The 27,235-nt window shown below is 46.7% G+C and overlaps 1 protein-coding gene across 2 annotated transcripts in view; it reads left to right on the forward strand.

Annotated features, from left to right (window-relative positions):
* The first annotated feature begins 559 nt into the window (after positions 1-559).
* The window catches only part of MED12 (mediator complex subunit 12), a 35,307-nt gene continuing 8,631 nt past the window's right edge, over positions 560-27,235 (forward strand). For both annotated transcript variants that reach the window (XM_030228933.2, XM_050974396.1), the window contains exons 1-35: positions 560-1,036; positions 1,375-1,479; positions 2,304-2,495; positions 4,182-4,341; positions 4,902-5,077; positions 5,357-5,467; positions 6,027-6,281; positions 8,197-8,343; positions 8,630-8,729; positions 10,647-10,783; positions 11,546-11,677; positions 12,070-12,196; positions 12,818-13,047; positions 13,471-13,551; positions 14,351-14,524; positions 14,748-14,892; positions 15,865-15,983; positions 16,123-16,266; positions 17,026-17,189; positions 17,329-17,460; positions 18,005-18,232; positions 18,433-18,577; positions 18,858-18,978; positions 19,656-19,757; positions 20,467-20,580; positions 20,847-21,010; positions 23,742-23,921; positions 24,086-24,157; positions 24,429-24,589; positions 24,681-24,842; positions 24,925-25,036; positions 25,256-25,345; positions 25,768-25,877; positions 26,376-26,511; positions 26,784-26,945. In XM_030228933.2, the coding sequence (XP_030084793.2) occupies positions 938-1,036; positions 1,375-1,479; positions 2,304-2,495; positions 4,182-4,341; positions 4,902-5,077; positions 5,357-5,467; positions 6,027-6,281; positions 8,197-8,343; positions 8,630-8,729; positions 10,647-10,783; positions 11,546-11,677; positions 12,070-12,196; positions 12,818-13,047; positions 13,471-13,551; positions 14,351-14,524; positions 14,748-14,892; positions 15,865-15,983; positions 16,123-16,266; positions 17,026-17,189; positions 17,329-17,460; positions 18,005-18,232; positions 18,433-18,577; positions 18,858-18,978; positions 19,656-19,757; positions 20,467-20,580; positions 20,847-21,010; positions 23,742-23,921; positions 24,086-24,157; positions 24,429-24,589; positions 24,681-24,842; positions 24,925-25,036; positions 25,256-25,345; positions 25,768-25,877; positions 26,376-26,511; positions 26,784-26,945 (4,989 nt within the window). In that variant the 5' untranslated portion in view covers positions 560-937. The remainder of the gene's footprint in view (positions 1,037-1,374; positions 1,480-2,303; positions 2,496-4,181; positions 4,342-4,901; positions 5,078-5,356; positions 5,468-6,026; positions 6,282-8,196; positions 8,344-8,629; positions 8,730-10,646; positions 10,784-11,545; positions 11,678-12,069; positions 12,197-12,817; positions 13,048-13,470; positions 13,552-14,350; positions 14,525-14,747; positions 14,893-15,864; positions 15,984-16,122; positions 16,267-17,025; positions 17,190-17,328; positions 17,461-18,004; positions 18,233-18,432; positions 18,578-18,857; positions 18,979-19,655; positions 19,758-20,466; positions 20,581-20,846; positions 21,011-23,741; positions 23,922-24,085; positions 24,158-24,428; positions 24,590-24,680; positions 24,843-24,924; positions 25,037-25,255; positions 25,346-25,767; positions 25,878-26,375; positions 26,512-26,783; positions 26,946-27,235) is intronic.

Here is a 27,235-nt window from a genome sequence, read left to right on the forward strand (position 1 = left end):
TGCTCTCGTTTTTAACAATCTCACTAGGATACCACAGCTAACCCACTGGGACCCCACAGTGCATTCCACTGGCTCGTCCCACTGGGACGGTGTCACCCGCCCTGATCAGTTCCCACGCCTCGCACCTCTTGGACCCCCCATTTAATCCTGCCGTGTTCCCATGGCTCATGCTGTAGGGCTCACCGCCCCTGGGCTGCCCCAGGAGCATGGCTGGGATGGGGATCCCACCGCCTGGATCCCTGGCAGCACCACTGGGAGGCACCGAGGCAGTCGGAGGGGGCGGCTGCAGGAGAGCGTCACAGCCAGGCTTTGTGCGTGTGACAGTACGGCCGGTATCCGCGGGGGCTGCTGCCGGTGGTGCGGTGATGTCCGCACGGGGTGTTGGTGGCCGGTGTCCTGGGGATGCCCCGGTACCGGGGCCGGGGGGGTGGGGGGGGTGGGGGGGGGTGGGGGGGCGAGGAGCGGTGTCACGTGATCCTCTCCGGACGCGCCACCGCCGCGGCGCCTCCGCTTGGGGGCGCGCGCGCGCCCCTCGGGCTGCCCCATCCCTCTTCGACACTTTCCGTCTTCGCTCGGAGCGGGCTCGGGCCATCCCGGCACTGCTCGGGACTTTCCTGCGGCGCTCAGCTTTTTTTGTCCTCGCTCGTGCCGTTTCGGGGACGCTCGGCTCTCTCCGTTCACTCTCGGATCTCTCCGGCTGCGCTCGGTACTCTTCGTCTGTCCTCGGTCCAGTCACTGCAGTACTCGGGTCTCTCCGTCAATTTTCGGTATCCTTCGGCAACACTCGGGCCTCTTCGGCGACGCTCGGCATCGTCCGTGCTCCTTCGGCCCGGCTTCGGCGGCGCCCACCTGCCCCGGCGCAGCGCGCAGCGCGCAGGCGCGGGCGGCCCCGGCGGCCCTTGTTGTGGCCCGGCCGCCCCCGCCCGGCCGGCCCGCCATGGCGGCCTTTGGCGTCCTCAGCTACGAGCACCGCCCGCTCAAGCGCCCGCGCCTCGGCCCGCCTGACGTGTACCCGCAGGACCCCAAGCAGAAGGAGGTGCGGGGGCCGGGCGTGTTGGGGGGAGCCCGGGGTGCAGGACCGCTGTGCCGGGGCCGGACCTGAGGGAGCGCCGGGTTTAGCGGCGCGAGGGCCGGGAGCTGGGCGAGGGGGCGCCGTCCCACCGGGACGCCGGAGGTGGGGGGCGCTGGCTGGGCCGGGGGAGCCCCGGTCCCCTGTCCCGGCACTGCCCTGGGCGGTGCCTGGTACCGAGGGCTGGGGGAGGTCGGGGGAGCAGCCGGGCCTCGCCTGCTTCGGCCCCCGCGGTGGGGACTGAGACTGCGGTGGTGGGCGCGGAGGGGCCGGGCCGGGCCCTGCTGACCGTCCTTCCCCCGCAGGATGAGCTGACTGCGCTGAATGTCAAGCAAGGCTTCAATAACCAACCGGCGGTCTCTGGGGACGAGCACGGCAGTGCCAAAAATGTCAATTTCAATCCGGCGAAGGTGAGAGACGTCCCGACGGTCGAGGGCGGGTTTGGCAGGGCAGGCGGCTGGATCCTGCACAGTCCTGGGTCTCGTTCCTTCCGTGTGTCGAGAACTAGGAGATCTTCCCCTTTTGTAAAGGTGTTTTTTTAAGACTTGACCCTCCGTTTCTGTAAAATCCAAGTTCTGCATTCGTTTAGAACTGTGTCCCACCTCTGAAAGAGTGGGTTCTTGTCTGGCTCAGTGCATCTCAGGGGCAGGTCTATGTCTGCAGTATTAATTAAGCCAGCATCTAGAACTCCTTAAATTCTGCTATTAAAGCACAAGGCTATGATAGTAGGAGATAAAAACTCCTTATTGGTTTGGTTACATGGTGGCCATAGTAAAAGGAAAGTATGATTTCGTGAAACATCTGGAAGTTTAAAAATGGGAGTTATGTAATATCCTTCAACTGCATTTTTCCAGTCTCTGAAATCAAGATGTTGACTTCCTGACAAAACAAGTAGTAATGACCTGGGTTGGAAAGCAGTCAATAAGCACAGGATATTTGTTTTCCTTGGCTGACTTGTGTCTGAGGAGCCTTCTGTCTGGTTTGACAGGTATTTTTTTAAAGGGTTGTGTCCATCTCAACCTGAATCCCTGCTTGATTGCTGTATGAGTTGTCTAGACACATTAATCTCTGCAAGTATAACAAAGGAGTTATTGGCAGTTACTTTGAGTTTCAAAAGTTGATTCTGGTGCGACTTCTGGTAGGAGTGATAAATGAGTGGTAAATTTTAAGCACACTGATCAGGTCTTTGACCTCTGAAATGTAATTAACCCATTTTTTTTCCCTTCTCCTTCAGATCAGCTCCAATTTTAGCAGTATTATTGCAGAAAAGCTACGGTGCAACACCCTGCCTGACACGGGGAGGCGGAAACCGCAGGTCAATCAGAAGGATAACTTTTGGCTGGTGACAGCACGTTCTCAGAGTGCCATAAACAACTGGTTTACAGATCTGGCTGGAACTAAGCCCCTCACTCATCTTGCTAAGAAGGTATGTTACAGGAGAGGCAGCCTGGCAGGGCAGAGAATTTAATCTGTGCTTGTTTCTGGAGGTTTTCTGAAGGTCTTTACTGTTTGGAGAAATTCCTTGTCTATGCATCTTGTGAAGCTTTCAGCTTGCAGAGTGGTTGTAGGATTTGTAGTGCCCTGACTATAGTCACCCACACTTTGAGATCTGGTCTCTTGGCTGTTACTTTGAGGCGTGTTCAGCTTTGCTTTTTGGCTTGTAGGACATGACTGATTTATTTTAAGGTTCAGTTGTTTTTCAGAAGAGCTGCCACTGTTGCCTTTGGTCTGTTGTTTAGATTAGGACATTTCTGTTGTGGAGGGTTTCTCAAGTTCTCAAAAGTCATAGTGAGCATTACTGAAAATAATGACCTAAATGACTTCCCAGACTTCTGTTGCAGTGAGGTGTTTCTGCTTTTCTGCAGAGGAGAGTACATGTGCTATCACTTGGACTTGGCCAGGCTGCAGTATTTCTATGCCCTGGAGTCTAGGGGTAGATTTTTCCCTTATAGCTGTGAATTCTGTAGAGTATGAAAGAAGGGTCTTAATCTGGCATTTTTATCAGGCCTAATTGCAAGGGAGATAACTCTCTCTCAGGGGAAGCCTACAAACAAGGTGCTTGTGAATGTGGTATGCACTGTGGAAAAATCATAACTCCTAGTTGCAAAATGGTCTGAGTCATTCCTGGGGGGAAAATAAAATAATCAGATTTTCCCAGTATCTGACTCTTTATAAACTTAGTCCTTCTTTGTGTTTTGACTGTCAGTTTCCTGAGGTCATGATAGAAGCTTGAACCTTTCAGGGTTTTCCCTCATTTTCCTGCTATGAGCTCCATCCATTTTCATTAACTTAGATGAGAAAGAGCGACTGTCAGTAGCCAGGTAGTCTGACTTTGAGGCATCGGAGAGTAATTGGGAAGAGTGTAGGAAACATAGTGGGTAAATGAACATCAGTAGTTCAGGGACTTGAAGATACCTGCCAAATGGACCTGTTGTGAATTTTTTTCATTCCTCTGTGAAAAGACACAATCTTTTGCTCTCCTGAGTATTGTGTGGAAATGAGCCCCACAGCTGTACTTTTCCCTGTGATGCGTTATTGCTTCCTGGTTTATAGTCCTTCAGCCTGATGATTTTACTGGTATCTTCCTATATTGTATCTTGAATTTTGAATCTTGGATTAATTAATTCCTTCCTACTATGTACTCAGTTCCCTGTTTCTCACAGTCTTCTGTTGAGTACTCATGGTATTGCGAGATTTCAGTAACCACTCAGTTTTGTATGTAAAGTGGAGAGTCCTGTCTTCACTTTGCATGGCAGATACTCTGTAACTGACTCAGTCCTTAGTCTGTATCTTTCATGGCTCTTTATGCGCTCTCTGGAGGATAAACCTCCAAGATGTTTGCAGGATTCAGGGCATGGATTTACATTGATGTAATTATATGTTCTGTCTTCTTTCAATTTATTTTGTTTCTGTTCATACTGAAATGCTGCTCAGGTACTGTTGTTTTCTGACCACAAGTGAATTTGGCAGCAGTTTTTTTTTGAGGTAGAGGTACTGTGTTGCTCTGTTCCTTTTCTACCTTTTTCATACTTGCAGCAGGTATAGCTGCTTTAGCTGCTTCCATTCTTATTCCAAGTGCTTGGTTCATTTTTCCCTCTCCATTTCATTACAGGTGCCCATCTTTAGCAAGAAGGAAGAGGTCTTTGGTTATTTGGCAAAATACACTGTTCCAGTAATGAGAGCAGCGTGGCTCATCAAAATGACCTGTGCCTATTATGCTGCCATCACAGAAACGAAGGTGAAAAAGCGTCATGTCATTGATCCCTTCATTGGTAAGCACTCTGTGGGCAGCACTGGCTTTGTCCATCACAGCTGTTTCCTTCTGGTTAGTAAGAGGTAGCCTGGAAATCCAAATAAACCTGTTTCCTGCTGATAAGTCCTCAGGTTCTGATGTGAGTAACTGTCTGAACAACAGGCCCACCTGTGAAAGTACACTGAAAAATAAATCTTAGCAGCCATAAGTACTTCCTGGGAGCCTTACTTTTCTTTCTCCCTGTTAAGTTCTACTGAGCTCCTTTGCTGCCTTGCCTGTTTTTTCTTCTTACCATACAAAGATTGTAAAGTTGCAATTTAGTGATGACTGATTAGCTATTTCCCAAGTGAGTATGTACATTTCCCAGAGAATTTTGGTATGTTAGTCCCTGTCTGTGTTCCCAATTTCATGAAACATTACTGCATCCAGCATGCTTGCATCCTGGCCTGCTCCAGATGGCTGTGGTCTAGAAGAGTTCCCCTGACTGTGTCTGTTTTTTTTGGCTTTCCACCTGTGCACCATTCTGGTTCTTTCCTGTTCCTCTTTGCCACAGTGCTCACTGCTAACTCTTTTCTCCAGAATGGACACAGATCATCACCAAGTACCTGTCAGAGCAGCTGCAGAAAATTGCAGAGTTCTACAGACAGCTCCCAGGGCAAGGCTGTGGTTCACCATCAGGACCAATGCCCCAAGAGGTGGAACAAGCTTTGAAGCAGTGGGACTACAATGAGAAACTGGCTATGTTCATGTTCCAGGTGAGGGACTGGCGGGGGCTGCTGGGTTGGTGTGAGTAGAGGAGGGCGGAGGAGTGGATGCCAAGTGATTTATTTCTGCAAGATGCTCTCTTTCCTAGTGAATAGACCGCTAGGACTAGATTGAATTTTGAGCTCAGTTATAGGACAGGGGTAGCACAGAACTGTGAAAACTTCCAGAGTTATTTCCACTATTGGAGTGCAAGCTGCCACTGCTCTGCCTTACCTTAGTGAAGGTTACTTCAGCTTTCACCTATTTGCTCTGCTTTTATCTGTGTGCAGGATGGCATGTTGGACCGGCACGAATTCCTGACGTGGGTCCTCGAGTGCTTTGAGAAGATACGGTCAGGAGAAGATGAATTTCTGAAAATGCTCCTTCCTTTGCTGCTGCGGGTGAGAAATACACTCTCAGCTTGCTTTAGGAGAGTGCTGACTTCTGCTTTGGCCATCCCCTTCTTATTGCCTAAGGGGATAATGAGTTCTTTTGCACCAAGAACACCAGGGAGTGTCCCTATGGGCATCCTTCTTAGCTCATACAAGGATGTCTTTTTAGTGCTGCTCTTTTCCAGTTTTTATTCTCCTTTATCCCTGCACTGGACTTGGTAATCCTTGCCCATGCCACAGCTGTGATAGTTCCACTGGTTGTGCACCAGTACATGGAAACTGCTTTTTTCTGGACAGTTCTGGAACAGATTCTGGACAAATGTTTGAAGCTCTGGGAAGGCTGGGTGTGGGTACATATTTATACATTAAGTCATTGCCAGAGAGCATTTCAAGGCTTTTGCTGATGCTTAGTAGCCAGTGGGTGATCCATGATGCTAAGGAGCTCTCTGTAAAAAGGAACTGCCTCTTCAAGGCAGTGTCACACAGTGTAGTACAGTGGGAAGGTCGGGGTTTTTTCTTGTGTTCCTTGTGACAAGGATGTTTGCCCCTCCTTCCGTGTTCCCTGCAGTACTCCGGAGAGTTTGTGCAGTCTGCGTACCTGTCCAGACGTCTGGCCTACTTCTGCACCCGCAGGCTTGCTATGCAGCTGGATGGTGCTGGTGGGCACCCACCACACATCCTGTCTGCCCAGACAGGGAATGCTCTTCCTTCAACTCCCACCCCTCAGCCAGCTGCAGGGAATCCTCCTCCCAGCCCTTTCAGTGACTTATTACTGTGCCCCCAGCACCGGCCGGTGGTGTATGGGCTCAGCTGCATCCTTCAGGTACGTTTAAGTGATGGTCATTCTGGGGTCAACAGGGATGATTTGTTTGCCATCACAGAAAAATCATTACAGTCTGAGTCAGCAGCTTTGGAAGTACAGAAATATCAAGCCATGATTATCTCTGCTGATGTGTTACAGAGCTTTTGTCAGATAGTGCTGTAGCAGTGCCCTTGACTGACTTGCATAAGAAAAATGGTTTGGAATAGAGCCTTTTGCTCTACTCACAGGTGCCTCACATGGCTGGGAAAGCTTTACAAAAGAAGGGATGAGAAAAAAAGAAAGGGTTATTTCCCATGTGTATATCAATAGCAGGTTTTCATCCAGGAGAGGAAATTATGCCAGAAATGAAAGTGCTTTGTAATTTTGTCAACTCTTAAAAACGTCCCCCTCATCAGAAAAAAAAGTTCCCACAGAACAAAATAAACCAAAACAAACAAACAAAAAAAAAAACAACCCACAACCAAACAGTTCACTCAAGAAACAGCCCCTCCCACTTTAGTGATTTAGGAGTGGTAGCAGGCTGTGAAAAGGAACTACTCTAAACTCATACTCTTTGTAGGTGGGATTTATTAAATGTTACATTGCAATAAAAGGGCAAAGTTGCCAAAGCCTTACTGATAGATATTTGAAGAACTGGTGCTGGTATGACACTGTGGGATTCAGTTCTTACTGTCCTTGTGTCAGAGAGAGGCAAGTTCTGTTCAGTGTGTGCATTCATTCATGATTGTGTTTTTCTCCTTCAAGAGGAGAGTTACTAGGTGAGGTGGGTCCATGCAGGAGTGGAGATTGTTTCTTCCAGGGGAGAAAAGACTTGTTAAAGCAGAGAAGGTTCCAGAGAGTACAGAATGGAGCAGGAGTTGGAGAGGAAGAGAGCACAAAGCTTGAGAATCTGCTGCTCAAGAGAGGAACTTGAGAGGAAGGAGCCCTGGCAGGATCAAGAAGCAGCCAGCCAGCTCTCAGAGAAAGAGAGGAAAAGAAAATTTCTGTAGTACATTTGGCTAGAAGTAAGGACCTTTCTAGAAGCAAGGGTTAGAGAGCAATGTAAGGTTATAAATAAACATTTTGCATTCTTATTAAGTCTTGCTTGCTTTCTGGTCAAAATGTTTAGAGGGTTTGTTTTTGGTTTTGTTTTTTTTTTTCTATTTTCTGTGTGATAAAACACGTCTCTAATATAAAAATCCTCTATTTGGGGAGCTTGCTTTAGGGAAAATAGATGAGATGACAAAGCTCAAAGGTTTGTCTGATTTGGAATTCAGACACAACCTGCTTAAAAAGTTGGTGTTGGTAAATGATAGTGTGATCTTTAGTATGTCTCAGTGGAAACAGGTGCATTTCTAAGAATGTCCATAATTCTAAGAATGTGCATAATTAACCTTTCCTGAAATGTTCTCAAGATCAGCGGATTCTTTGGTTTGAGGGTCTAAAACAGCTTTGTGAGCCAGAAAATGTAGGGGAATATCATAGGAATTGTTTAGTGTCTGTTTTGTCTGTGTTTATGGGAGTGCAGAAGATCATAAAAGAATGAGAATGCATATACCATGGTATTGTTACTGTAATAATCAGACTTGTGATTATCAAACAAAATGGTTTAATTTATTTAGTCTGTTACCTCATATTTCTTCTCAGACTTTACACTTGATGACTGTTGTAAGTTGCTAATGTAAATGTTGCTTGTGGACCATGAGGGTTGGATTGTGCATTGGGGGAGTGAGTTTGTATGATCCAAAGGGTTTTTCAGATCTTAAACAAAAAAATAAAAGCCACAAAAACAACCCACCCAGATAGTAAATATGCTGGATAGAGGATAATGAGTGCCTTGGTAATAGGATAAAGTAGCAGTTAGTTCTGTAGAAATGCAACTTAATTGTTTTGACCTTAATTTGCTCAGTGATACTGACTTTTCTGTCTGTTGCAGAGTATAATTTTGTGTTGCCCAAGTGCCCTTGTGTGGCATTATTCCTTGACTGATAGCAGGATAAAGACTGGCTCTCCATTGGACCACCTGCCTATAGCCCCATCCAACTTACCCATGCCAGGGGGGAATTCAGCCTTTACACAGCAGGTGAGCTTCAGAAAAGGGAGCTCTTGTGGTTTGGGATAACAGCTGTATCTTAGCTCTTTCAGAATTTTCTTTTCATGCTGTATGATAATCAGATCTGGAGGTGCCGTCTCAACCCCTAGGAATTAAGTGCTCTCCTTCTACTGTAAGCCAGATAGTGATGTCCTTGGAAGATGGGCAAAATCTAACTTTAAGTAGAATTGCTGTCAATCTTTTTTTTTCTAATAATTTTGTTCACCTGACTTCTAAGGCACCCTTTTGTATGTTTACACAAGTCCATTGTTTCTAGGTTCGGGCAAAGCTGCGTGAAATTGAGCAGCAGATAAAGGAGCGTGGCCAGGCTGTGGAGGTTCGCTGGTCATTTGACAAGTGCCAAGAAACCACAGCAGGTAACTTGCTGTAGGTTCAAGTTTCTTTCCCCCTGATCCATGTGCTACTCTGACAAAACTGTCTGGCTATTCCTTTTGATTTTTTTCCTATTAAGTATAAATTACTGTTTGTATTTACTGTCAGTAGTAAGACATGGCTCTTTTTCTTTGCAGAGCAAAATCTTTTAAGGGTCCATTTCTCCAGGTGTACGGGGAGTTTCTGCTACTAGGAGCTGGAAATATTTACCAGAGAACTGTACTCTTGTCTGTGTGCCGTGCTCTGATGCTTTCCCCTAAAATCTGCTGTGGGCTACAGTGAGAGTCAGAATATTAAGCTGGGTGGACCCCTGCCTGACTGGTACAGCTTTCCTTGGGTAGTAAGCCCAAGCAATGAGCTCACAGAAACTTCTTATAGAATCATAGAATGGTCTGGGATGGAAGGGACCTTAAAAATCAAGTGGTCTCAATTCTCCTGCTGTGGGCAGGGACACCTTCCCCTAGATCTGGTTGCTCAGGACCAATCCAGCCTAGCTTTGAACACTTCTAAGAATGGAATATGCACAGCCCATCTGGGCAACTTGTGCCACACCCTCACAGGGAAGAATTTCTTCTGAACATCTAGTATGAGTCTATTCTCTTTCAGTGTAAAACCATTCCCTTTTCTCCTGCCCTTGTAAAAAGTTTCTCTCAAGATTTCTTGTAAGTCCACCTTAGTGTGATAGGTGACAGTCACCCTAGAGGCTTTTCTTCAGGCTGAACAATCCCAATTCTCTCAGCCTTTCCTCCTGGGAGAGGTATTCTGTCCCTCTAATCAACTTGGTAGCCTCCTCTGGACCTGCTCCAACAGCTCCATGTCCTTCCTGTGCTGAGGACCCCAGAGCTGGAGGCAGCCCTGCAGGTGGGGTCTGAGCAGAGGAGCAGGACCCCCTCCCTCCCCTGTTGCCTACAGGGCTTTTGCTGCAGCCCAGGACACGCTTGGCTTTCTGGGCTGTGTGTGCACATGGCTGGGTCCTGTCCAGTCTCTCATCCCCCAGCATCCCTGTGTCCTTCTCTGCCAGGCTGCTCTCCATCTGTTCATCCCCCATCCTGGATCAATACTGGGGTTCCTCTGCCCCAGCTGCAGCACCTTGTACTTGACCCATGGGATTGCCACAGGCCACTGCTGGAGTTTGTCCAGCTGCCTGTGGATGCCATCCATCCTTCAGGACTATCAACCAAACCACTCAGCTTGGTGTCATCTACAGACTTGCTGTGGGTGCACTTGATCTGTGTCTGTGTCACCACTCATCACTGATGTCCATTGGGACTCTGAGCCTTTGGCCACTACCATCTGGATGTGACTGTCCAACCAGTTTCTCATACACTGAGCAGTCCAGCATGCCTGGTGCTGTGTAGGCCCTCCCATTGTCAGAAAAAAACAGTATTTTGGTGGCAACACCAGCCATGGAGCCATGTATTGATAGACTGGGCCCATCTGTTTATTCCAATGTCGTTGCCTGTAACTGGAAGGATAGAAGAGAAAATAATCTGTTCCAGAATCCCTTTCTAATGGTCGGTCCCAAAGTCCTGAAGTCCCTTTTGATTGTCTTTGGACTACACTTGTGACTTCATCTCCTTCTGTGTGGGAGACCAGTAAAGTCTGAGGGCTGGACCAGGCTAGGAAGTTTCATGATTTCATGGCCTTAACCTGGGCACCAGCAATGCATCAGGTTTCCCTTAGAGAAGGGTCCATCTGGCATTTGGATAAAGGGTCCAAGCCATCTCTTCCACTTAAAAGAGAATCACCTACAGCTACAACCCATCTTTCTTGTGAAACTGGTCATGATATGGGGTGTAGGCCTTTCTGACCTTAGCTGACCTTTGGCAACATCTGGTATTGCTCTAGAGTCTTTTGTACCAGGTGCCAAATACACATTTTTCTTCTCTGTTCTCTTCTAGGTTTCACTATTGGCCGTGTCTTGCATACCTTAGAAGTTCTGGACAGTCACAGCTTTGAAAGATCTGACTTCAGCAACTCTTTGGATTCCTTGTATAACAGGATATTTGGGCTGGGTCCAACCAAAGACAGTCATGAGGTGCTCTGGGACTTGGCTGCTGGGCCCTGGTTTTGGTTGTGGCTGTGTTCTTGTTTATAACCACACTGTTATTGTCCTGTGTCTGCAGAGAGCTGACTAGGTAGTGGCCTTTGGCCAAGAGACATGATCTCTATTGAAAAGGATTGTATGCAGCTCTGTTAGGGAGGTACTAAAATGAGAAGGGGGGGTCTGTGCTCTAGGCAATCTAACAAATACATGTAAGCTTGAGAGAATTCACTGAGGAAGGATGTCAGTCTGCATACCAGATTGCTGCTAAGGACTTGTTATGTCAGTACTAACCTGGTCACATTTTGGGCTGGCTGCTGATTCCTGGGAGCTCACAGTTCAGATTCCTCTTGGCCTGGGAGCTGATGTACTTATGATGTGTAGGACCATAGTGCATCCACTACTGCATTGGTTCCTAGAAGAGGGCAGGACTGGCTGTTCATATACTTTGTATAAGGGTGTCAAGAAGTTGTGTTTTACTCAGTGCTGTGATTAGCACTCTATAGATGTGCTGCTGGAAGAGAGATGATTTTCTGAAGCAGAGTCAGTCTGGAGATTTGTCAGGGGCTGTGGACCTCATGTTGCAAAATGCAGTCAAAACAGGAGGGCTCTAGCTTGACATGTGTCCTTCCTTTTAGGAGGAGGGGAATGTAGCAGTGTTCAGTCCCTTTTCTAATGGGGAGTAGACCCACAGTTACATCTGCTCCCCTCTTCTGCTTGGCTCAGGTTCTCACTGCAGTGCTTCTATCCCCCTAGATCTCCCCAGATGATGATGCAGTGGTGGCCTTGCTGTGTGAGTGGGCTGTCAGCTACAAACGCTCGGGGCGCCACAGGGCCATGGTCGTGGCCAAACTCCTGGAGAAGCGTCAAGCAGAGATTGAGGCTGAGGTAGGTCCTTATTCCTGGAAGGCTGGGAGCAGTAAAGGAGAGCAGAAGTTACTTAACTCCTGTTACACCAACCGGCAAAGGCTGATCAGCACAGTGCCTCTTGTCACTGCTGCTGCTAATTATGGCATTTGCTCCATCTGACCCAATGTAGGTCATAAACGAGCCTGTGGGATGGTGCGTATCCCATTTCTTGGGTAGGTTTGAGGACAGCTGATTGCTGTGCAAAAGCACTGACATACTTGGAGACTGTGCAGTAGCTTACAGAAACCTGTGTGGTGGCTTGCTTATAAGAGCAAGATAGAAAAATTCTCTTGAAGGCTTCTTTTTTGAGATATGTGGATAGGAAGCTTCTCCTCTGTGTCAGCAGTCGGTACTTTTTTCTATTTCTACAGAGATGTGGGGACTCTGAAGTCGTGGATGAGAAGGGCTCCATCTCCTCGGGCTCTCTGTCAGCAGCCAGTGCTCCTGTCTTTCAGGATGTCCTTATGCAGTTCCTTGACACTCAAGCTCCTATGCTAAGTATGTAATAAGAATTTGTGGTCTCCCAGTTTCTAGCTTTCCCTCTCTTGCAGACGTTGAATTTGTGTGAAGTTCTCTTGTTGTAGGTATGGGGTGTATCTAAATTCTCTATCTGGTTTCCTTGCAATTCAGAGCTTATCTTGGTGAGGGAGGAAAAGCAACTTGCAGGGCCAGATGACAGAAAGATGGTACAGAGGCATTTCTGTTAACAAAGCATAGGCTAAGAATAAACGAGTTTAATCAGGAATTACTTCAGGCTGAGAACTAAAGGAAGATTTTTAACTGGTGACGGAACTCTGGCTCTGATAGGAAGTGCTGCAAACCGGTTAAGGGGGATAGGATAACAGGTCTGAATGATGAAGGCAGGTGTTTGTACACCCAGGAATAGCACTCAAGTCCAGTGGCTCTGGGCTGTGACACTGGAGAGCTTTTGACTTACTTAATTGCTAATTTTTGAAACTGGACTTTCTGCTTTTAGTCACTGCTGTAATCTCAGAACAGTGTATCAGTCACTGTGTTGATATCTCAGGAAATGTTTTCCCTTGCCCTCAGTTAAGTGGCTGGTGTTGCTTATAGTGGTGGAGAACTACTCTGATAGCACTGTCTGTGTTGTCCTTTCAGCTGATCCTGGGAAGGAGAATGAGAAGGTGGAGTTCTTTAATCTGGTGCTGCTGTTCTGTGAGCTAATCCGACATGATGTCTTCTCCCACAACATCTACATGTGCACGCTCATCTCCCGGGGTGATCTTGCCATGGATTCTCATGGGCCTCGCCCTCCCTCACCCTTTGATGACCCTGCTGAGGAACATGACAGGAAAGAGACTGAGGGAAGCAGTGGCATCAAGCTGGAGGTGAGATCATGAGCACCATGGCCTTGCTGTACATCTTTGTTGTGCTTGCCTGTTTTTACCAGCTTTGCAGCTTCCTTGCTGTTGCCTGCTGGAGAATGTACCACTGACTCCTGCTCTTCCTTCCCTCCACTTATTTCCTTAGCATTTCAATTTAAGGTTATGATCTAAGTGACTGGAAAAGACCTGCAGATTGCAGAAGGGTAGATAAGAGAATCTTGCATGGCTTGATCCAAAGAGTCATATGAGGTGCTGTGTGAGGCCTCTCCATAATATTTGAGGTGTATCAGGCTCCAACTTGCCAGGCATGATGGGTGTGGTGGCATACTGCTGACAGTGTCCAACATGGACATCAGTGTAGTCAACAAATATTCTCTTGTTCCCTGATGCATCACTGAGATGTAAAGCTGCTCTGTCTGTTCCCAGGACACAGGTCTTTCGGAGCCCATGGACATTGACCACAACCCCAGCATGCTCTTTGATGACATGGAAAAGACAGACTTTTCGGTATGTTCCAGCATTTCCTGTTACTCTGTAAGTAGGGTCAGCGTGTTGTAGTGAGCCCAGAAGCAGCATCTGCCTTGCTTTTGTGTTTCTGCTGGAAGTGGCTGGGTTCATCAGAGCAGAGTCCCAGTTGTTCCTGGAACCTCTTATGCTCTGGCTACTGCCAGCCCAGTGTTTGGGCAGGGTTGGAAGTGGGCTGCTTGGAAGTGGATGGGAAGTGAATGGCCATGATGGCCTCAGATTGGAAGTGACCAGTTGCAGAGGTTTACTTGATCCTGGGAGAAGACACTACTCTGCTTTCATCCTACTGTATGGCCTTCTTTGCTACTTCAGGGTTAGAGCTCTTCATATCTGTGGGCATAGTTCATGGTAGCAGAACACTTTGAAGCACTTAGTAGTAAAATTAATTCATGGTGCTTGAAAAATCCCTGAGTACCTACTTCTATCCAGCCATCTCTGACCTTTCAAGGTACATATCAGCCAAGTCTGATGTAAAGTTACATGCTTTCCCAGGATTTCACTTCTGTGGAAGGGGCTGTTTCCAAAACTCTAAGCTATGAATTCATTACTCCTATTGTGTAATTTCCTGTTGTGTTTAACCTAATATACAACATGGACCAGAAGCAAAAATAGGAATGGCCTCTTGGCACATTACCTTGGTTTTTGCCTTAAGAACTGACTAGTTTTCCAACCCTTCCTTTTCCTACTCCTTTTTGGAGTAGGATGAGCAGAAGTATGTTCCTTCAGCAATCTTTACTGTTGCATGACCATGTTTCCTAACTACATTTTCTTGTCTCCCCAGATGTTTTCTCCACCAATGCATTGTGAATCTAAAGCCAGCCCTTCCCCTGAAAAGCCAGATCCTGAAAAGGAAGGAAAGACTCTGCTGAAGGATAAGTCTGTGGAAGGAATGCTAGCATCCCTGTATGACCAGCCTCGGCACATCCAGTATGCAACACACTTCCCTATTCCTCAGGTACAAGACCTGTTCCTAACTGCTCCCCTGCTGTTGCCCTTGTCATGAGGCTGCTGTCTCTCCCTACTGTGGCTGGCTAAGGAGCAGTCCTGCTTTTCTGGGTGGCTCCTTGCTTACTCCCAGAGAAGCTTCTGAGATGAAGGTTTTCTTTCAGAGATGTGAAAAAAGATTAAAGCATTCAGCCATGTAGTTGCTAATGCAGTTGTCTCTTTTGGTTCCCCAGGAGGAGTCATGCAGTCATGAGTGTAACCAAAGGCTGGTAGTTCTTTTTGGGGTTGGAAAACAGCGGGATGACGCTCGGCATACAATCAAGAAAATAACCAAAGACATTCTAAAAGTCTTAAACAGAAAAAGCACTGCAGAGACAGGTTAGTAGAGCTTGAGACACTCCTTTTTGAAGTAAGAGCATCTTTCCACTTGGCTGATTCCCTTGTCTGGAGTCTCACAGTGAAAGGATTTTACTCAACCTACAGTGTCTGGTAAGAGGTACTAGTGAATGAGTCTGGAATGGTGCTCTGTTTTCCAACATACTAACCAGCAAGTAAGTTAGTATGTTGGAAAACAGAGCACCATTTCAGACTCATTCAAGACAATTGGTTTCCTGATGGCAATCTGTTTAATTAACTTGTCTTCAGAAGAGAATTGAGTCATATAAAGTTCAGAGTGAGACCCTGGCCAAAACTTTGGCTTTTCATATTTTATTTTATTTATTCTTGCATTCAGGTCCTTCTACAAGAAGCAGAAAATACTTTGCCAATGCATATTTGGCAAAGACTTTGCTAAATGTATTGTTCTGTTACACTTCAGGCACGTGCTAAATGTGTAGGATAGGAACTTTGGATAGCTGGGTCAAAATCAGCATAAAGTGTCTGACGTCCAACAGCTGAGAACCTGGCTGCAGTTTTTCTTTCTTAGTCTGATGCCTTAAAGGTAACTTAAAATATGGTGAAAAGATGATGCTTTAAAATGTGGAGTGCTCTGACAAGGAAACTTTTGTGGCTGAGTATCTCCAGTCCAGAATGCCTGTTCTCATCAGAGAATATGTATATTTCCAAATCAAGAAGGATGCTCGAAGGAGTAGCTCTATTTGGGGTAAACTTGATGTTTGCCCTACTGTCGTTCTTAGGTCGGGGATTCCTTTTCCTTTTTTTTTTCTTTTTTTTTTTTTTCATTAAATATAGTCTTTATCAACCTAAGGTCTAGGACTCAGGCCTTTTGCCTGTGCCTCATGACAGGGGCTGATCTTGCTTGGGTAAGTGTCAGAAGTTGATGGCTGATGTTTGATCCTCTGGTGAGGAAAGCAGCCTCGTACTGTTTTCTGATGTTTTCAACTTCGGTAGGTGGGGAGGAAGGCCAGAAAAGGAAAAAGAGCAAGCCAGAAGCATTCCCAACAGCTGAAGATATCTTTGCAAAGTTCCAGCACCTTTCTCACTTTGATCAGCACCAAGTCACATCTCAGGTATGAAAATTTGAAGACTGCTGTCTTTCTTGGGCCCTGATTCTCTTTCTATTACTGAGAGCATCTTCCTGGAAGGAGATGAGCCTGCTGAGGGACTTCTGGAAGGGGAGATGGACTTTGTGTTGTCTTGCACTTGCAGGTATCTCGTAATGTCTTGGAACAGATCACCAGCTTTGCTTTGGGAATGTCGTACCACCTGCCTCTGGTGCAGCATGTGCAGTTCATATTTGACTTGATGGAGTATTCACTCAATATCAGTGGTCTTATCGACTTTGCCATCCAGGTAAGGGCAGTGTGCTCAGGTGCTCTCTGGGGAGGGGTTTGTCCATCTGAGAGGCAGCAGGTCTGTGCTGTGATAGTTGGCCTGCTCTGGTCATCCCTGGGGATCCTCTGACCTGTGTCATGGAGGTGGTCAGATCATATGGCCATTGTGATGCTTCTGGGCTGCAGCTGTCAGGAAAAGGTTGGCTGTGGCAGATAGTCTTACATGTTCTCTTCAGAGGATTATTCTTCCAAAGGCTTTGGGCTTGTTTCCAAAGAACTTGCATCTCTGTCCCTAGTTGCAGCAGGGCCTTGTTCTGAGTGAGAAGGGGATTGTCAGTCCCTGGCACCTTGCCTACCTTGCTCTCCTGGAAAGATCCTTGGCACATGGCAGCCCAAGCTGCCTTCTGGATCCTGCTAAAATCCTGTTGCTGTTTCTGCAGCCTGTACCAGGTGTCTCTTGAAGCCTAGCTGATGGAATTGTGGCTGTTAGCCTGGAAAAGATCAGAGTGAGACTTAATGCAGAATAGAACTACCAAACAAGCTGCTTAAAACTGCCTGTGGCCATATCACAATTATCTTCTGATACCCAAGCCCTGACAGCCCCTCATACTGCCTGAGACATTTTGCCAGCTGTTCTGGGGTGCACCCCTAAGCAGAAAGGGCCTGGCAGTGCCTTTCCTGGCAGGTCCTGTAGGCTGTGAGTTTGGTGTGCCTCCTCCCTTTCTGACCATACCTTACCCCTGTGGCTGTTGAAGGGTTTTTCTGTCATTGGGTGCAGTTGCTGAATGAACTGAGCGTGGTGGAGGCAGAACTGCTGTTGAAATCCTCCGACCTTGTTGGCAGCTATACCACCAGCTTGTGCCTGTGCATCGTGGCTGTGCTGCGGCACTACCACTCCTGCCTTATCCTGAACCAGGACCAGATGGCTCAGGTCTTCGAAGGGTAAGGGCCTCTCCCCTCTCTGTGTGTAAGGAAGTATATATGCTGGGGGCTCCTAAGGGGCATGGACATCTATGTCCTTCCTAAAAGGCGGCTACTTGGTGCCTGAGGGTTCAGCTCACTGTTTTTTGTGTCTCTGCAGTCTGTGTGGGGTGGTGAAACATGGCATGAACCGCTCGGATGGCTCCTCAGCAGAGCGCTGTATCCTGGCCTATCTCTATGACCTGTATACCTCCTGCAGTCACCTCAAAAGTAAATTTGGGGAGCTCTTTAGGTGAGTCTGATGTAGCTGAGGTGCAGTGGGTACTGCCCACTATAGCACCTTGACTTAAACTTTGCTTTTGATCTTGTTTGGTAGATTGCTCCTGAGAAATTCCTTGTTTGGAAAGGAATGGGCAACAGAGCAAAGAGCCTCATTAGGCCCCTATAATGTCATGGTACAACTGTGCGTTGTGGCTTGGGGCAGTAAACTCTAAAAAGTGTATAGTGGATTTAGGCCCAAAGGAGGGAGAGTGGATAAATTACCAGAGGTTTCAAATTATTTATGAGGAACTCAGTCTCCTCCCCACAGAAGAGGAATACTGATAGAAATTTTGTGAAGTTCTAGTTGATGTGGAAAATAAACTGAATGTTCAACATGTCTTAGAATGCAAGCACAGAAAGGAATTAATAGAAAATAACAAATTTATTGTTCTTTATTGGTACATAGTGATCTTGAGTTTCAGTATGTTTTTCCCAGAGAGGGTTGGCCTTTGCTCAGCAGAATTCAGTGGCCACGGAGTTTTTTGTGTTCCTAATTGCCCTTCTGTCCTGTTTAGTGACTTCTGCTCCAAGGTGAAGAACACAATCTATTGCAACGTTGAGCCATCTGACTCTAACATGCTATGGGAACCAGAGTTCATGATTGACACTATTGAAAATCCATCTGCACATAACTTTACATACACTAACCTGGGCAAGAGCCTCAATGAAAACCCAGCCAATCGCTACAGTTTCGTCTGTAATGCACTGATGCATGTGTGTGTGGGACACCACGATCCTGACAGGTGAGAGGCAGAGCTTTCATGGTTCTACTGAGAGAGTAATTCCTTTAGATGAGGGTAAGGAAACCAGCGGCCATATCTTGGCTGTCTTGGGGTGTGAAGAAGGAGGAGCCAAGGCTGGGGTCCCTTAGAAAATCACTGACCTGATGGCATGCATGGGTAGCAAAGCTGACCCTCTGCTTTTTTCATTATTTATTTAACAGGGTGAACGACATTGCTATCCTGTGTGCTGAGCTAACTGGCTACTGCAAGTCTCTAAGTGCCGAGTGGCTGGGTGTGCTCAAAGCTTTGTGCTGTTCCTCCAATAATGGGACCTGTGGCTTCAATGATCTCCTCTGCAATGTTGATGCAAGTGCAAACATTCAAAAGGGGAAAAGGAATTGAAGCAGGAGTGGAGGGATCCCTTGGGAAATGGCAAAAGTGAACAAGGGATGGAGGCTTTGTCTTCTGCGGGCAGGGAAAAGGCTTTGAATACCAGGGGCTGCTGTTGGTGTTTGCTGCAGCCCGGGCAGACCATGGACATTGACCAGGGGTTAGGGGCCCTTCTGCCACCCAGCTCCTAGGAATTGCTTACAAAGGGAATGAGGTAAAGGCTGTTTGGATCACTGGCTGGTCTCCTCTCTTTCAGGTCAGTGACTTATCTTTCCATGATTCCTTGGCCACCTTTGTTGCCATTCTCATTGCCCGGCAGTGCTTGCTGCTGGAGGACCTGATTCGCTGTGCTGCTATCCCCTCACTCCTCAATGCTGGTAAGTGCATCCCTGCACAAACCTGTCTGACTCTCAGCTCTGGCCCAAAGTCCTGTGCTTAATGCATACTTGGTGAGCTCTGTAGTTGTGATACATGCCTCTAATACTTCTTTTATACTTAATAACTGAATATGGTGCTTTAGAGAAATTTGGGGCTTTTGATTTCTATCAAAAACTGCTTGTGCTAAAGTTTTTCACTGCCCTGCTCTCTTGAGTTTGTGTGCGAGCTGAAGTAAACATGGGGAGCTGTTATCAGCCTCACTGTGTGACCATTGTGCTCAGCTCTGAACTCCAGCAGTATGCCTCCCACTGATAATAATGTTCAGCTTAGCATTTTGGCTAGAGCAGCCAGCTGGGCTTACAGCACCTGTGCCACTGCCTTACTCTGCCACCAGCCTTCCTGTCTCTGCTCTGGGGATTGCAGCATCCTGACTCTGAGAGGGTGAAGTTGGAAAGATGGAGCAAGCAGAAAGCAGTGCATGTCACTGGGGATAATACTGAAGGATTTGCTTGCTTGCATGTTAATTGCTGCACATGCTCCATATTTGTAAATACAGTAAGACTGCTGCAGCTTCTCGGCTGGCTGCTCCAGGGCAGTGCACTGTGAATAGCTTTTGGATTGAGAGTCAGCTGTCCTGGTGCTTAAGAAATCTCAGTTGTCTCTTTTCTTTACATAGCCTGCAGTGAACAGGACTCAGAACCAGGAGCACGTCTGACCTGCCGGATTTTACTCCATCTGTTTAAGACTCCACAGCTGAACCCATGCCAGCAAGATGGCAGTAAGTGAATGAACTTAGAGCCTTTCTTTATTGTGAGAGTACTAAGGCTCTTGCATTCCAAGAAGAGAGATATGAGACCTTATGGTTAGAGATCATAACCTGCTTGCTTTGAATAAAGCATGCAAAGCTTGATGCACTTTCTTCATAGGACAAAGAACAGTGTCCTTCCATTTATGTCACTCCCTGGTAGCCAGGCACTGGGGAGAAGGTTCTTGGAGGCAGGAAACCAGCCAGTAGAGGTGGCCTTGCTGTCACTAAGCCATTAGAGTAATGATCACTTCTTTTGTCTCTCGAGCTTTGTATAGCCTCTTAACTTGGTGCCAGAAGCTGCTGTTTTACAGAACTCCTTTTTTGTGTGATGATGGAAACATTCCAGGAAGCTCTGTTCTTGGCTTCTCACCAGTATCCTGATAGCTCAGATTTCTAAATCCAGCTTGTCTTTTAGGTCTAGGGTACTGTTGGAGCTTGGAGTTCATGACACAGGCTCTGCACCCCATTTGGATTTCATGGTTCAGTTGTCACAATGTGATTGGCACTATGCTTCTTGAAACTTAATTAAATGGGCCCCATGTTGCAGTTAGGAAAGTAACTGGCCTCAGGATTCTCTGAGCTGGATTTTATGGTACTTGCTGGCACATAATTCAGGCAGCTCTGAGCCTGTGCCTTTCTCTCTGCTGAGTATTGCCTTTCCCCTTTGTCCTCTTTGCAGACAAACCCGCTGTGGGAATCCGCTCTTCCTGTGACCGTCACTTACTGGCAGCTTCCCAAAATCGTATTGTGGATGGAGCAGTCTTTGCAGTGCTGAAGGCTGTCTTTGTTCTGGGTGTGTACCTGTGCTAGCCTGAACCTATAACCATGTTTTTCAGGGGAGTGTGAGAAAGGCACTGTATTGTTCTTGTTGGCTGAGCAGAAGGCCAGAGGAGATCCGTTCTGGTGAATATGTGACGTGTCTGTAGCTGTAAACATGCTTTGAGTCTCTTGGCTGCAGAGAGGTCACTGATCACAGGAGAGTTTACAGAATCTCGGGATGTTTTTTGAGTCAGGCTTTGTGGTTAGAGCTGTGGTGTGACACTTGTGCTTTCCTTTTAGGAGATGCAGAACTGAAAGGCTCTGGCTTTTCCCACCCTGGAGGTGTTGATGATCTTATGGATGATGAGCTGGGCACCAGGAAGGCTGGTGGTCGGGTAGTAACTGTAGAAACAGCCAGCTTGGATATTTATGCCAAGTATGTACTGAGGAGTATATGTCAACAGGTGAGTCTGTCCCATCTCTAGGTGGGTCCTTATCCCTTCTGCGTACAGGTGTATCTCACATGCCTTTCTTCAGGTTGGGTTTGGCAGGTATTTCTTTGAAAGATCAGTGAAGAACCTGCAATGTTTCTGTCATGTGACAGTACTGAGGATTGCTCACTGTTAGCAAAACACGGAGACAAGCAGTGCTCAGGAATTAGGTGTTGCAGTGTTCAGGGACTGCATCCCCTTTGCTTTGGCAACAGAACAGGGCTCCTGTCCAAGGAGGGGAGTGCTAGGAGTGGTAAGCTGAGATATGTGCTGAAGGCAAAGAAGATCAGCATGAGAAAGACAGACAGATGGTTTATTAAAATGATAAATGGTGTCTTTCAGGATGCAGCCTAAGTGTTGCTTGCAGCTAGGCTGTAATGTATCTCTGGGCTTTGCATTGCCCTGTTTAGTTAATTAAAACAACGACAACAAAAGCCTTTTGCTTAGCTTAATCTGACAGCACCAGTATTTCTATTCATTTGTGAAGAATTGACACTTGAGGAGCTGAAACCTGGCTAATAATGTTGCAGAGTAGAGTGGCCGTGCTGTATGAAAATGGATGTTGAAAGGTATCCTTAGCCTTGGCTATAAGTTTATTCTCTCTGCAGGGAAGATGTGGTGTTACAATCTGAAACCTGTATTTTATATTACTAATATGTAAGCCCACCATTAGTGTTGAGTGTTGTCCTCAAGCTATTGTTTATTAATTGGCTGTCTGCGTAGCAGTATTACCACCTTACCAAAAATAAATTGGAACCATCTATTTTTAAGTATAAATTCAACATTCTTGATGTCCCTGAAACCTGACTGTAGCATTTACAGAAGTAGATATTCCCTTGCTGATCAAAGTCAATATAGGAAGGACTGGAAGCAAGTAGAGGTGTTTGTGCACAGCAGGGAGTAGCAGTGTCAGGTATCACTGCTCATACCAGTTGTTGGCAGCACTGGTTATGTAGAAGTGAACATTCCAGCAGACACCCATGAGTTATCACCAATTTGTGCCAGAGCACCAGCAGGCTTCCTGCAGCTGCAAATGGCTGGTAAAATGCTGTGTTTAGTATTAGCACCTCTTCTGTGAGCAGTGAACTTGCACTATCAATGCCTTAAATTGTAGGTTGTGATTTCTCAGTCTCAGATATAGATTTGATAATAGACATAATTGTGAGAGGATTAGGAAAAGGAGCAGATTATAATTAATTTAAATTAATTTTTTCATAGGTTTTTTCATAGACTCCTAGAATGGTTTGGGTTGGAATGGACCTTAAAGATCATGAGCAGGGCCACCTTCACTATTCCAAGTTGCTCAGGGCCCAACTTGGCCTTAAACATTCCCAGGGATGGGACATCCACAGGTTCTCTGGGCAACCTGTTCCAGTGGCCACCTCTTAAACCTGTCCAAGTCCCTCTGGATGTCATCCCTCCAGCATGTCTTTAATTCATCTTTATACCCATAAAGTGGATTGGAAATGAAGTCTGAGTTCTTGTAAGAAGCTGAGCAAATGATAACAAGAGTCTTCCCAAGGAAATGTGTATTACCTAGGCAAGAAAGAGAAGATTATTGTCATGACATTGTGATGTATGTAGCAACACTGAAGGGGGAAATGTAATAGGCAGTGGAGAGGTCATCACATCTCATGTGCAAACTTCATCTGGAATGAAGATAATGATCTAGGCTGTGGTTCCACAAGGATTTCAAACCAGAGTTTTGACCTTTTCAGTCTTTGTGCTTCAGAGCTTAGTTTGCTATTCACTGCTGAAGGGTCTTTCCAGCTTTCTAGGCACAGCATCAGCACCTGTGCATAATGAACTGGATCCTCATCTCTTCTTTTGTTGTCACTTCTCAGTGGAACAATTCTCTGATCAGGCTTCCTCTGCAGATGCAGAAGTGCTTATATAGCAGTCCTCTGTTGATTTTAATTCAATGAATGTGCCTAATTTTAAGTATGAAAAATTTCTGCACTAACAAATGCTGCAGGTTAACTGTAAATTGAGTGAAGTACCTACCTCATGTTTGGAAACTGCTGCCCTTATTATTATCATACATTTAGGGAGCATCAACTGAAATCAAGAGGCTGAAAATAATAGTTTTCTGTCTACCTTCTCATAATATGTGACTTTATAAGGGGCTTGCATCCAGTCAGTCATTTTCCTTTCCTGAGTCTTAGAAGTAAAGTAATTGGTTTTTACTAAGTTTGACAGTGTGTTTTCCATCACTATTTGAGAATTAAGGTGTGTGCTTTTCCCCAAGACATGTTCTAGTTTAGTGCTAGCTGCAACCCTGAGTAACCTAACTGAGGACAGCTCCAGAGCTTTGTTGTGCTGGAAATAGACCAAACAGTTTTAAGTGATCCCTTCTGATCTTCTGAACCCAAGTGGCAGTGTCGAGGGAGCCTGGACATGGTAGTGACTGTATACTGTTAAATCACACCAATATTTTCTCAAAAGAAAGAGCAACTACTGTGTTTCATTACTGCTGACTTGTCAAAGTTTGTTTCCTCTATTCTGATTACTGTGCTGTGCCTGACGCCTGCTGAATCAGGATGGTACAGTTCATGAAGAGAAATGATTATCAGGCATAACTGCATACTAATAAGGCTTTTATGATTTTGATGTGTTCCATGCATCTCTCTGAGACTGAAAGCAGGGGCGTTGGTTTGGAATCAGACATCAGTTTGACTGTGCTGACTCTGCCTTCGTCTTGCAGGAGTGGGTAGGAGAACGATGTCTGAAGTCCCTCTGTGAAGACAGCAATGACTTGCAGGATCCTGTCCTGAGCAGCACACAGGCCCAGAGGCTGATGCAGCTGATTTGTTATCCACACCGGCTCCTGGACAACGAGGAGGGAGAAAACCCTCAGCGGCAGAGGATTAAACGCATCTTACAGGTGCAGGCTGCTGGCAGAATCTCAGTGTCCTTCTAATTGCCTCATGTAATTGCAGCCCTCTGAGGGGTCTGACACTCATTATGGTGGCACCTTGAGCGTGTGGGTTGGTGTAGTCTGAACTGAGATAAGGCATTATGTGAAGTGTCTGTGTGTGTGTGTTACAGAATTTGGACCAGTGGACCATGAGGCAGTCCTCGCTGGAGCTGCAGCTCATGATTAAACAGACAGCAAGCAATGTGAGTTTCTGCTCAGAGGGGGTCATACTGGGGAGGATGAAGTGGCTGCTTGTGAGTTAGTGGGGAGGTGGCCTGGCAGAAGTGGGGATACGGAGAAAGTAACAATGTCAGGCCTGTGAAAACCAAGCATGAGAAGGAAGGAATGAGTCTGAGACCCCAGGAGCAGCAGCCTTGGGGAAGTTGGCAAACTGAGTTTGTACTGAGTAGAAATGTGGAAGCCATAGGTGCTCTCAGAGAAGGACTTGAGTATCTTTTTCTTCCCTACCTCCAGGAGATGAACTCCTTGTTAGAAAACATAGCCAAGGCCACCATTGAGGTATTCCAGCAGTCAGCAGAGACCAGCTCTGCTAGCTGTACTGGAAATGGAGTCAACAATATCAGTAGCTCAACAAGTGCTACACCTGCCAGCAACAAATCTAAACCCATCCTCAGGTAGGTGCAGAGCCAGCATGCAGCTCTCTTGTAGACAAGTCTGAATGTTAAATTGCATTGCAAACAGCTTTCCTCTCCTGTGTTTTCACAGCTCCTTGGAGAGATCAGGAGTATGGCTGGTGGCCCCTCTGATTGCTAAGCTTCCAACATCAGTGCAGGGCCACGTGCTGAAAGCTGCTGGAGAAGAGTTGGAGAAAGGACAACATTTAGGGTCGTCATCCCGCAAAGAGCGGGACCGCCAGAAGCAGAAGAGGTGAGTCCAGGGGAGAGGGCAGGCAGCGTTTGCTGTGCTGATCCCAGCCTGGCAGTATAGCTCCTTCTCTGTTCTCTCACAGTATGTCCCTCCTGAGCCAGCAGCCATTTCTGTCACTGGTGCTGACATGCTTGAAAGGTCAGGATGAGCAGCGGGAAGGCCTCCTCACCTCTCTGTACAGTCAGGTCCAGCAGGTAGGGGTCTTGTTTCTCCCCTCACTTTCCTCAGGAGCTCGCCCCTCCAGCAGACAGGCTCTGGAGCATGACCTTAGGATGTTGCTTGTCCTACCCTGTTTGATATAGGGAGCTTGAGCTGACCATTTCTGAGTCACCAGACAGTGAATGGTACAAGCTGCTCTCTCTAAGCTTCAGCATACAGCTGGTGAGGTCTGTCCTCTCTTCTGTATTTCTTAGATTGTTACAAATTGGCGAGAAGATCAGTACCAAGATGACTGCAAAGCCAAGCAGCTGATGCATGAGGCCTTGAAACTGCGGCTGAATTTGGTGAGCAGTTGCAGAAAAAGAGCTTAACCATCTGGGGTGAAGAGTTGTCTGCCTTCTTTTCCTTTGGCACAAGTACACACTGAAGGGTCTATATATGTCCTGAGGCAAGGAAGCAGAGACACTTGTGCTGCTTCTAGGTCGTGGGCCCAGAGTAGGACAGGGTGCATGAATAAACTCCCTTGCTTTGTTTCACCAGGATGAAATCCAGAGACTTGCTCTCTTTTGTAGATGTGTCTTCCCCTTTGAATCCCTTTGCAGCCCACAGCACTACTACTTGCATCTGAGGTTTGGCTGCTGACAGCAGCCTCCCTCAGCTCACAGTAGGAATTAAGCTCCTTTAAACCCTGGTTTAAGCTCCTTTCTCACTTCATAATCTCAGTGTTTCTTGTTGTCCTTGTGACTGAACCCCCTTTCTCTGCCAGGTGGGAGGAATGTTCGACACAGTCCAACGCAGCACACAACAGACAACTGAATGGGCCGTGCTTCTCCTGGACATCATCAGCAGTGGCACTGTGGACATGCAGTCAAACAAGTAACTTGCGGTCTGACTTCTGGTCTATACACTTCCCAAGGGAGGCAGTTGTTAGCATGGCCCTGTTTCTCGTGTGAGCTGGCTATTTCTCTAGATGATCTGTCAGAAATGACAGCTTAAAGAAACTTCAGAGTAATAGTAGGCTACAACTTAGGTCCTGATAGCTGAGTGCACTCTGAGTGCCATATTCAAAACAAACTTGGCTTTCCAGATGCAGAGAGATACGCAGGGGAGAGCTGAGTCTGCTTTTCAGAGGTGCTGAATGGATACAGACGAGTCCAGTCTTAATCTGTGATATTGCACCTAATTCAAGTGGGAGTAAAACTCAAGTGTGGTGTGTAAGGAAAAGGAAGATTAGTGTGGGAGGTTATTCTGAAGACTGACACTTCTAAATGTGGGTGGAAGTCTTGACAATTTTAATAGTGTTTAGTGTTGCAATGATGGCAGAAGCTTTTTATCAGTTTTTCAGGTGACTGACCTTTCTGCTCTGACCTACAGTGAGCTCTTCACCACCGTGCTGGACATGCTGAGTGTTCTCATCAATGGCACCCTGGCTGCTGATATGTCCAGCATCTCTCAGGGCAGCATGGAGGAGAACAAGCGGGCATACATGAATCTTGTCAAGAAACTCAGGGTGAGGGACACCAGGCCCTATATGGGGACCAGAGCGTGCTGTGTTGTGGTTGTTCAGCAGTGCAGATTTACCTGTGTCTCATGAACAGTACTTGTCCTGTTTCTGCTGTTTAGATGAAGTAGTGAGGGTGGCCCCTATGATTTTGTAGGCCTGAAGGATACAAAGGTGAGAAGTAATGCAGGGATGGAGACCAAAACCAGAAGAGACGTAGGTGGGCTTTGGATGGTTTTTCCTGAAAAATTCTTTAAGTCCTCTTTGTTCCACTTGTGCAGAAGGAGCTGGGGGACCGTCAGTCTGACAGCCTGGAGAAGGTGCGACAGCTACTGCCACTTCCCAAGCAGACCAGAGATGTCATCACCTGTGAACCTCAGGGATCCCTCATTGACACTAAGGGCAATAAAATAGCTGGCTTTGATTCCATCTTCAAGAAGGAGGTAAGTGAAGCATTTTTGTCTGTATCACAGCTCCTGAGTGCAGGTGTCACCTTGTCCTCTGATGCCTTAAGTCTGCACAGCTTGGGAGGCATCTGTATGCAGTGCCTGATTCCCTGACGAGCCTGAAGTGGCTGGCTGCACGCAGACAAGCTGGCACATAACCATGTCCAAAAAGGGCAAAGCTGGGGTGTTAATGCTTGGTGATAGCATGCTGCTGTGACCTGAGATGTTAACTAAATTTGGGGGTTGTATTTATGGTTATATGAAGTGTAAAGAGAAACACATAATCC

This window comes from Serinus canaria, chromosome 4A, assembly GCF_022539315.1.
Source record: "Serinus canaria isolate serCan28SL12 chromosome 4A, serCan2020, whole genome shotgun sequence".
Classification (NCBI taxonomy): domain Eukaryota; kingdom Metazoa; phylum Chordata; class Aves; order Passeriformes; family Fringillidae; genus Serinus; species Serinus canaria.